The following is a 9,374-nucleotide window of genomic DNA, read 5'->3' as shown; positions in this document are numbered from 1 at the left end:
GCGGACTTTGCGGCGGCGCGTGGAGGCGCGTGAGAGCTCCGATCACCGCGATCTTTGGACCACGGTGGTCGCCCGGCCGAGACGATCCAGATGGAGTGGTCGCCGGTCGATTCTGAAACTCCGGCGACTGCGCCGGCGACGACGACGACGGTGGCGGCGACGGCGACGACGGCGACGACAGAGATGGGCACCGGAGACGACTGGAAAAGAACCTAAGCTCTCGATACCATATGAAATAGTAAAAGAGATGAGGGGAAATCTCCCTTATGTGTCTGTGTATACACATAGGGTAATGTATTTATAATAATAAGAGTGTGGGCTAAGCCCAAATACAAATGAACATGTAAATGAAATAAACACAATATCTAACAATAGTAAAGAAAATATGGGTTAAGCCTAAATTACAAATAATAATAGAAAAAAATTAATAATAGATAAACAAAAGATAAAAGATAAAAGATAGATATCTAATATATCTAACAGATATCTAATATATCTAACAGATATCATAATGCAAAAGTGAGCACACTAACCTATTGTTGGACATTTTGCTGCAAGATAGATATTATATTTCCATTAGAGAAAATACTATCATGGAAAAGTAAAAAACAAAACTTGTTGGGCAATCTGGTGTAGAAGCATAGTTCAAGGCAACAACTACTAGTGAATTCATCTAGATTAAGCTTCTCCTTCGAGAATCGATTTTTGGAGACATCCAAAAGATGAAAGTATCATGTGATAATTAGGCAACTTTTCATATAGCTTCTAATTGAATGTTTTGTGAAAGAACTAAGCATATTGAAATTGAATGTCATTTTTGTTTGAGAAAAGGTTCTTTCTAAAGAACTTGTTGTCACAAAATCTAAGCTTGAAACATATAACCTATATGCTCTAGCTTGAGGGAGAGTGTTAGAATAATTATATCTATGTATAATCATTAAGTCTAGACAAGGTGTAGTCTCCTATATCATTTATTAGTTGTACCTAGTTCTCCACCTAGGGGTCTAGTGCAGTTCCTTACCATTCCATGTACTCTTGTATTATCATTATATATAGAATGACAGTGAGAGGGATCTTCTAAGCCCTCTAGAAATATTTTACAGTTTCAATCTCAAGGGAAAAAAGAAAATATTTTTAAAAGTGTTGGTACCCACTATACTATTTCTATTCATTTCTTCTATATCTCTTCAACTAAACACCTCCAATGCTCATCTATTTCCACTTTAACAACTTATTTCTAGCACATCTATTTCTTTCCTCTCAACTGATGGGGAAAGAAACAAAGAGGCAAATAGAAGCCCATGAAACCTATTCTACTCTTTTTATGCTCTTTTATCACTCTGAAAGTTCTTCATTGTTGTCCTATTTATGATCATATCATCAACTAAAACAGGGCATGAAAACTAGATTAATTAAAAACTATAACTAAATCAAGTTTCATAAAGTCAGGCTAACTAATAGTAACAAAAACAGAAAGTAGTTAAAGTGATCCCAAACCTATAAACTTTTGCTCTCAAATTGATTTTAGTCAAGTCCCTTTGAACCTGGCATCTCTGAAAATCATATTGATTTCCACCCTTGTCTAGCGAAAAAGTGAGTGCAAATCCTCCAAGTGTAAGGCAATATACGTACCTATGAAACATAACAGAAACCATCCAAATTCCATAACACAATAGATCATGTAATTAGATATCCTGAGCAAATGAAAGTTGGAATTAGATACTAACGTTGAATCAAAAAGATCAATCCCAGCATCAATTCCTTCCAAGATTTCCTCTGTAAAGTTGAAATCAGTTTTAAGCACAATAAATTTGTATTCCAACTCAATAAAGAAATAGTCCGTTTTAAAATGCACGAGTTCTATAAAGTAGCTGAGCACAAATGTAAATAGAACAACCATGATGAGTTTTTATTAACTCCACCCCTAATCAAAAGGATCAACATTTACAATTTCACCATCTTAATGACTATGCGTTCAAGATTATGTAGCAGTTCTCTACATAATCCATTAATCATCAGCTAATTAAGTAAAATGATTGAGGTCAATGAACTCTTGATTAAAATAAGAGAAAGGAAGGTAGAAGAGAAAAAGAAAAGATAACCAAATAACAAGAAACAGAAGTAAAAACACATGCACTGAGCAACACAGGAGGCTAATGAACATAGATATTAAACCAGGTGTACCTGGGAGCCCAAGCCCACTGATCATGCGTGGCTTTTCATCTGGCAAGACATCCTGGGAACAAGGTCAGCTTATGATATCAAACGATATATAACTTTCACCAAGAACCAACTCTCACAAAAGCTTAAGCTATTTAATGACATGAATGAATTTGTATCTGTTGATTATGTGACTCATATCCATCTATTATTATTTCTCTATTTCTTAATTTCCTAATCTAGGAGATTTCTCAACCAAAGGAAAGTTGTATAATATTAACAATAGAAAGATCCAAGAGTGTGTAGTAAAAATGAAATGGAAATGTACAGCTAACAACTAGAATTTCTAAAAAGAACTCTTAAGAACTTATGGCAGTAACTACGGTGGGATATAGTATCTGCAATTAAGGCAAGAAACATTTCAAATAGAGGAGTACTTTATCATTAACAAAAGATGTATTTTGAATGAAATTATGAATAAATAATGATCATTAACAGAAGAAAGTAAAACACCTCTCAGACTTCATGCACAACACTTTTTCTGTAATCAGACTTCGTAATAACAGAGAGGCATGAGGTATCCACTTCACTCGTACACTACAATACTGATATATTGTCTTTTATTAGGATAAAAAAGGGAGAAAAGTGCCCACGTATTTTTTCTAAGACACATAAATAGTAATATTTATGGAATATCCACAAACAGATACGAATAATAATATGAAAATCATGTTACAATAGTATTCATTGTAATGCACATACTTGTCAAGATTAATTAAAGTACTTTTACTTATTAAATAAGAGGACAAATCTGTAACTGTTGTTTGTGTTATTCTTCAATTATAATGGAAGTTTCATATAGTAAAATGCAAAATCCTTTAAGGCAAACCTTTATTTCATATATTACAAGGTCAAACCCTGATTACAATTAGAGAACCAGCATAAATAGTACTTATAGAATAGTATTTAAGTTTCCTGAATAAATCCAATTACAATGACAACTTACTGAAGTAACTAAACTACTACTGCAGTCGCACTTACTATAATGGCACTTAGAAGAGCAGGTCGCTCTTCAATCCTCTCTCCTAGACCGAATCCTCCAATCCAATAACCTGCATCAGTAATTACAGTTCACTAATCATATGTATCAAAACAATAGACGCATTTGAAGAACTCAAATGAATTACATAGTATGAAAGAAAAATATACAGAAGTTAAATATTTTATATTGCAGATCTGGTTATGCAAATTGCGACCATTGTGACATGGAATTATTATATTGTTCAAGTATAAAAGAGTGGTATTGGTTGATTGATATGGGGTGGCATTTGTAAGGTATACAAGTGAAAATGGTGTTCTGTGAAAAGATGAATGCTTTAATTCTTTCAATGCCACCATCAATTATGAAGAAGATATGTTTGCATATTGCAACTTCCCTAATGGCGTAAGTTTATGTCATATGAGGCAAATAATTAGTAGTCATGTAGTGTCCACTAGGGGATAGAAAGTTAGTCACGTGTTCTACCATATGCCGCTTTTGAGTTTGGTAGGAAGTTCTGAATATTTTTTCTAGTAAGTGGTGAGGATTCAAAACATCGTCATTTGGGGACATTCACAAATCGCACCCAACAGGACTTTTTCTCTGCATGTAAATTTAATGAGGGTGGAGCCACTTGAATTTGATTGCAAAGCATCATTCAGAAACAATGGAGAAGTCACAAATTGGTGATCCATTGCTCAGAATGTTTAGTGTTATGTTTTGTTAATGTTTTGTATGTTTTAGAATTTCTTGTAATGCTTTATTTAAAAAAAAAAAAAGGTATTACTGCTTTGTTTAATTTGTCAAAGTTTAGTGTTATCAATTTGACTAGTTCTGTAATGAAAAGTTCATTGCTTTTTTATCGTTTGTGTTCCATTATTTGATGGTGTAAGTTAATTTTATTTGCTTGTATTGGAGCAATTAACCGTGCAACGCTTATCATGGGGTGACTGTGTGGCCTAACGTGGGTGAATGTAATGATTTAAATAGTTTTCAAACATCAAATTTTATAGTTTTAATGTCCCTGAACACAATGGAACCATATACGAATTTGCTAATGTAGTTTCCTCTATTGCAAGTGCAGTCTCAGCTGGCTCTGCATTTGCTATTTTAGTTTCCTACTGCAGGTGCAGTGTCTGGTGGCTCTGCATTTTGGGCGGGTTAGGCTAGCTCAAATCCAAAAGGTTGGGATTCTACTACTACAGTTGGATAGGTCTTCTCCCCATCAATGCCAGCTTTGGGGTAATAAGGCTGATTCTCAAAATAGGGAACATCAAAGATAATCTTCATACGGCCCAGTTACAACCCATATACCTACAGGATTTCATATAGTAGACATTTTCACTAAAGAGTTTCCTCAGGGCAGATTTTAGGATTTTGTAAGTAAGTTTGGAATGATTAATATTCATTTACCAACTTGAAAGGGAGTATTGTAAATAGAAAATTATTAGGATGAAAAGTATTCTTAGTATCTCTAGTAATTAGGAAAAAATATCTTAAGAAAATTTCTATTCATTTCAGCATTTTTTTTCTTTTTAAAATTTTTTATTATTATTACAAATAGAGATTATGACAATGTAACTGGTGTGGTGTTATCGATAAAATAAGTCTTTATAGTTCAAGCCATATACATACACACACATAAGCTAAGTACAAAAATTCATTGATTTTTGCCATTCAAATTCAAGCGACAAAAAGTAAAATGACAAGTAATTATTAAAATCAAACAACAAATTGAAAGGGAAATTTTACAACATTGTAATTGTTGTAACATTTCTATTCCACAGACTCAAGTTTAGGATCTTGTTTAATTTCTTTTAACTGAATTTCTTTAAATTTGTAACTGTATATTGGGTTTCTATTGAAGATTCAATTAAAGCCCAATTTAGCTTTGCATTCTCAGCAATCGATAGAAGAAGACAAGGAAGGCATGTGCTCATTTCGTGCCTTGGAGAGCAAGTTACACAAGAAGCATGAACAAGCAAGGCACATGCAAGCTCATTCTCAACATCTAAGATAGATTATACTAGACCATCAATTTGAAATTTGAATTTTTCCTCTAATTTCGTTTCAATTTTCACAAATATTTTCTAGAGCATTGTCTCTTGAAATAGTGATCCTCTTTCTTTTAAGTTTTATCTTTAAATTTTTTGGACTTCAAGTGGTAATTCTACACCTCACTTATCTTGAGCTAGTCTCAAGTCGCGTTTTCTCCATTTGTCATCTGCATCTTTTCTATTTCTTAGTTTGGCCATATTCTCACACATTACATGTTGTTAATATGTTCTATTTACATCATTGTTTCCAATCTAATTCTTATATTGTTCTTAGTTTCATGTTACGTTCTTGTCGTGTTTGAATCCATGAATCAAAGCTCATCCATGATTTATCTAATGTTTTAATCAAATATGAGATTCATTTCCAAGGTTGCAATCTTGCAAGGAAATTGAAATTTATGAAAGCTTCCAATGCATATTTGTCCTCTATCATAGCATCTCCAACCTTAGAATAGATTGCTTTATAGCCTTCCCATATCTCCTTAGCTATCTTTCATAAACAGGTAAGCACAACTAACTTTTGGTTTTATGGCATTCCACAACAATGACATTACAACCTCATCTCCCATGTTGCAAATTTAGGATTTGAAAAATTAGGAGCATGGTCAATGAAGATGACTTTATTTGCCCTTCCCTTTTAGAAAGGTTGGGACAAAATGAGACCATTATAGGTAATTTTTTCCATTGAATGACAGGCTAGGTTAGATGTTTTACAGTTTTACATTACCAAAATTGTCTTATTGGTTAAGGGATTTCTTAGCATCAGACATCTTGGAGGTTTGAAGTATGGCAATGCAGGCCTAGAGAGAATGCAGCGGAAGAAAAGGGATTTGCAGCAATGTAGACCATGCAGATGATTAGACAAGCTCACAAGGATTCTTTTGGGAGATATGATATCACGTGAGAAAATTGGGTTTTGATGATTTTCATAGAAGAGCAATTGCTCGTACATAGAATACAAAGAATCTAATTATGGAAAATCCTAATTTACTGGAATATAATAGACACAAAATATCCTATAATTCAGAATCATTGATTCTGTACTATAAATACAAAATCTCCTAATTATGCAATAAAATTTGTACAAGTATCCTGTGTGGGGGAATATTATCTTCAACATACTTTTAGATATTCTAACACCAAAAGAAATGTAAACACATTAACACCAATGTATAAAGCAACTATAGAAAAAAAAAAAAAAAAACCTGATACATTTCGCTTGGCTACCTCCAATGCACACCGCTTCCTTTCATCAAAATTTGGGCCTCCAACAACCGCACCAAAGACTGACCCAGCTGCCTAATTTTCAGACAAATATATTAAACAAGTTAATTTTATTGATTACAAAATGAGATGATGATTCATAGACTTCAAAAGAGTTAACCATATGGGAAGAAAAGATTTTGATTAGATGCTAACCTCACCTTACAAGTCAATTTTGTAAGGTTGATATAGATTTAAAGTCTATTCTTTAAGATTATTGTTCTAATATAAGATTTCATATCTAATAAAAATAAGAGCTAGAACTAGATTTATGATTTGTCAATAACTTTTATTTTTCTTATATTTTGTAGTTACAATTACTCTGTACATGCCTCGGGTTTTCACATATTTCGGCATAATTATAATATTGAAATTCTTTTCACACATGCCTAAGTAACACTCTTCGCATGCAATGTCAGTAGCCAGAATAAGTCAAATTCTGAAGGCTGAAGGATACTACTGAAAAATTAAGGTAAAGTGAACCATTATGTTGATAAATTGACCAATTTGAACTTGGTAAATAGGGATCTATTTAAATGGTATTCTTTAATGCCTCATAGCATTGGTTTGGATTTTCTTTATAATAAATACCAACTTTCTAAGTATATGGGTGTTTAGCTTCTTTTGAAGCTTGTCTTATATTTTTTGCTCATGGGTCAGGTCTAGTCCCCCCTTGATTCATTATTCTTTTTTTTTCCTTTTACTAATATTTTCTTATGTGATGGCAAATGATAGATGTGTTTTGGGATGTCAGCATAGATGAGATATTAAAGTGCATAGTAATGTCTACCGTGAGCTTTTGATTAAAAAAAAGTGAAACAAAGTATTCAAAGTTGGAGATCAGAACTTTTACAGGATCAGCAGCAGAATAGTGAAGTGAGAAGTCAAAAAAATTCCTTTTGTAGTGTTTGAATAAAAAGTAAAGACAAATCAAAAGAAACCAAAAGTTCACATTTCCTTAGAAAAACTGCATTAGCCAAAGTGGAAGCAAAGATCATTTCATGGTAAAAGTTCCAGGGTCTTTCTAGATACCATTATATGATGTTAATGATAAGTAAAAAGAAACCCGTGACGCCTGGGATGACAATGTTTTCACATTCATCATTCGTTATTACTTAATTTGGAACTCATTTTAGTGTTCCCAACTAATAGACTCAAATTACGACAAAACATTATTAAACCCACATTCATTACCATTATTAAATTTCTGAGGCTCGTGAACTTCAGGACGCAATTCATATCACTGGAAGAGTAAAAGAAGAAAACAAAAACTGTCCTTTACCGGATTTAAGGCAAGGCAATCGTCGAGCCATCGCACGGTTCTATCTACTGAGGTTTTGTTCCTTTTTTCAGACACCCAAGCAGGTACCTCATCAGCAAGAGTGGCCCATATATTTGGCCTCATGCATGAAATCATTTCAACATAATCTTTGGGGTTAATCTGGTCATGCCAATGTACGATTAGAAGATACATTAGATTCTTCCTAATTTAAAATGTAAAACTACAGCAGAGTGTATAGAGCATTTTAAGGTAAGGCAGACAGCAATTGACACTATATTTACCGATAGACGACCACAAGGAGTCTCAAAAGATGGTCCGAGTTTGGTAGCTCCCTTAGACTCAGGAAGGCATTGGATGGAATCCCTGGCTACTGCCGCAATTCCATATTGGTGCAAACTAAGCATCTGGTGAAGGCCTCCTATTTTTGATATTGTGGTTGAAGCAAGACCTTCCAAACTAGAAAATTGGACGAGAAGAAAATCAGAACAATGTGAACTAAATTATGAAAATTGGACGCGTCAATACTTACAAGTGGAGTGGGGAAATTTGAAGGAGATGGGAATCCGGAAAAGGGAGAGAAGTGAGTAGGTCAGGGGCGATAAAATGTGGAAGCCCTTTACGAGTGGATAGGAGAAGAGCGGGGGTCTCTATGGGTTTTGGGCAGCTTCCCAACTCTAGTGCTCCTACCCGCCCCCCACTGCAACATGCCTTCTTTACCACAAACTTCATTTGCATGTTGCAGCCGAGTCGCGCCGAGATACGAAAATTGATTTGGTTTTAGAGTTTTGGACTTAAAGTTTATATTTCGATTTAGACTTAGGGTTATTTGGAGTTTCGAATTTTGAACTTGGAGTTTGGACTTTGGAATTTGGATTTTTTACTTTAATTTTTAGATACATAAATCTTTAAAATGTTTTTTACTTTAATTTTTAGATATATAAATGAAAAATATATGAAAATCTTTTAGCTGCCGGCATAATTAAACATGAACAAATGTAGAGATTTCAGTCTGTCATGAAGATCTTCATTACTCAAGGAAGAATATGCAAATGGCAGAGATATTTGATTGTTCATTACAAGGCAGTTCTTCCGTCCAAACTTCATGTAAGGCACTGCATGTCTGGAAAAAACAGTTCGAATTAACTCAAAATCTAACGGTGCAAGAAGAAATTAAATAACCTAACTATATAGATTAATTTTCAGAATTTTTGTAGTCCCATACTTAATTGGTCTATGGCAATCCAAAAGGGCTAAATGGTGAGAGGGAAATGTCAGACCCAAGAAGAGGACGTTTTTTTTAGATAATGATATTCTCATTCCCATTTTTTATAACTTTTTAACTCTATATGTCAATCTATTGGTCAATTTAAAAAAAAAAATGTCATGGAAAAAGATGAGTTAGAAATTAGGTTAAATATGTTTTTAGTCCCTATACTTTGAGGTGATTTTGGTTTTAGTCCATTTTCAAACTATGGTACAATTTAGTCCTTCAACTTTAGAAAACTCTGGTTTTAGTCTTTTTTACCAATTTTTTTTAACTTTATTTGTTGTTTCAAACACGTTTCATTATAGC

General features: G+C 33.6%; 1 protein-coding gene across 3 annotated transcripts in view; it reads right to left on the bottom strand.

The window, feature by feature from the left end:
- Positions 1 to 8,626, bottom strand: part of LOC106777742 (queuine tRNA-ribosyltransferase accessory subunit 2) — a 15,071-nt gene extending 6,445 nt beyond the window's left edge. The window contains exons 1-9 of one of the 3 annotated variants that reach the window (XM_022778901.1): positions 8,331 to 8,626; positions 8,083 to 8,257; positions 7,802 to 7,960; positions 6,462 to 6,555; positions 3,202 to 3,272; positions 2,185 to 2,236; positions 1,728 to 1,776; positions 1,498 to 1,632; positions 534 to 551 (exon numbers count right to left, since the gene is read on the bottom strand). In XM_022778901.1, coding sequence (XP_022634622.1) covers positions 534 to 551; positions 1,498 to 1,632; positions 1,728 to 1,776; positions 2,185 to 2,236; positions 3,202 to 3,272; positions 6,462 to 6,555; positions 7,802 to 7,960; positions 8,083 to 8,257; positions 8,331 to 8,536 — 959 coding nt within the window. In that variant the 5' untranslated portion in view covers positions 8,537 to 8,626. The remainder of the gene's footprint in view (positions 1 to 533; positions 552 to 1,497; positions 1,633 to 1,727; positions 1,777 to 2,184; positions 2,237 to 3,201; positions 3,273 to 6,461; positions 6,556 to 7,801; positions 7,961 to 8,082; positions 8,258 to 8,330) is intronic. The other 2 variants (XM_014665479.2, XM_014665488.2) reach the window with 2 other exon arrangements.
- Between the last annotated feature and the right edge of the window lie 748 nt (positions 8,627 to 9,374).

The sequence above is a fragment of the Vigna radiata genome, chromosome 2 (assembly GCF_000741045.1).
Source record: "Vigna radiata var. radiata cultivar VC1973A chromosome 2, Vradiata_ver6, whole genome shotgun sequence".
NCBI lineage: Eukaryota > Viridiplantae > Streptophyta > Magnoliopsida > Fabales > Fabaceae > Vigna > Vigna radiata.
The sequence above is the reverse complement of the archived record's forward strand: the minus strand, read 5'-3'. Positions and strand labels throughout refer to the sequence as shown.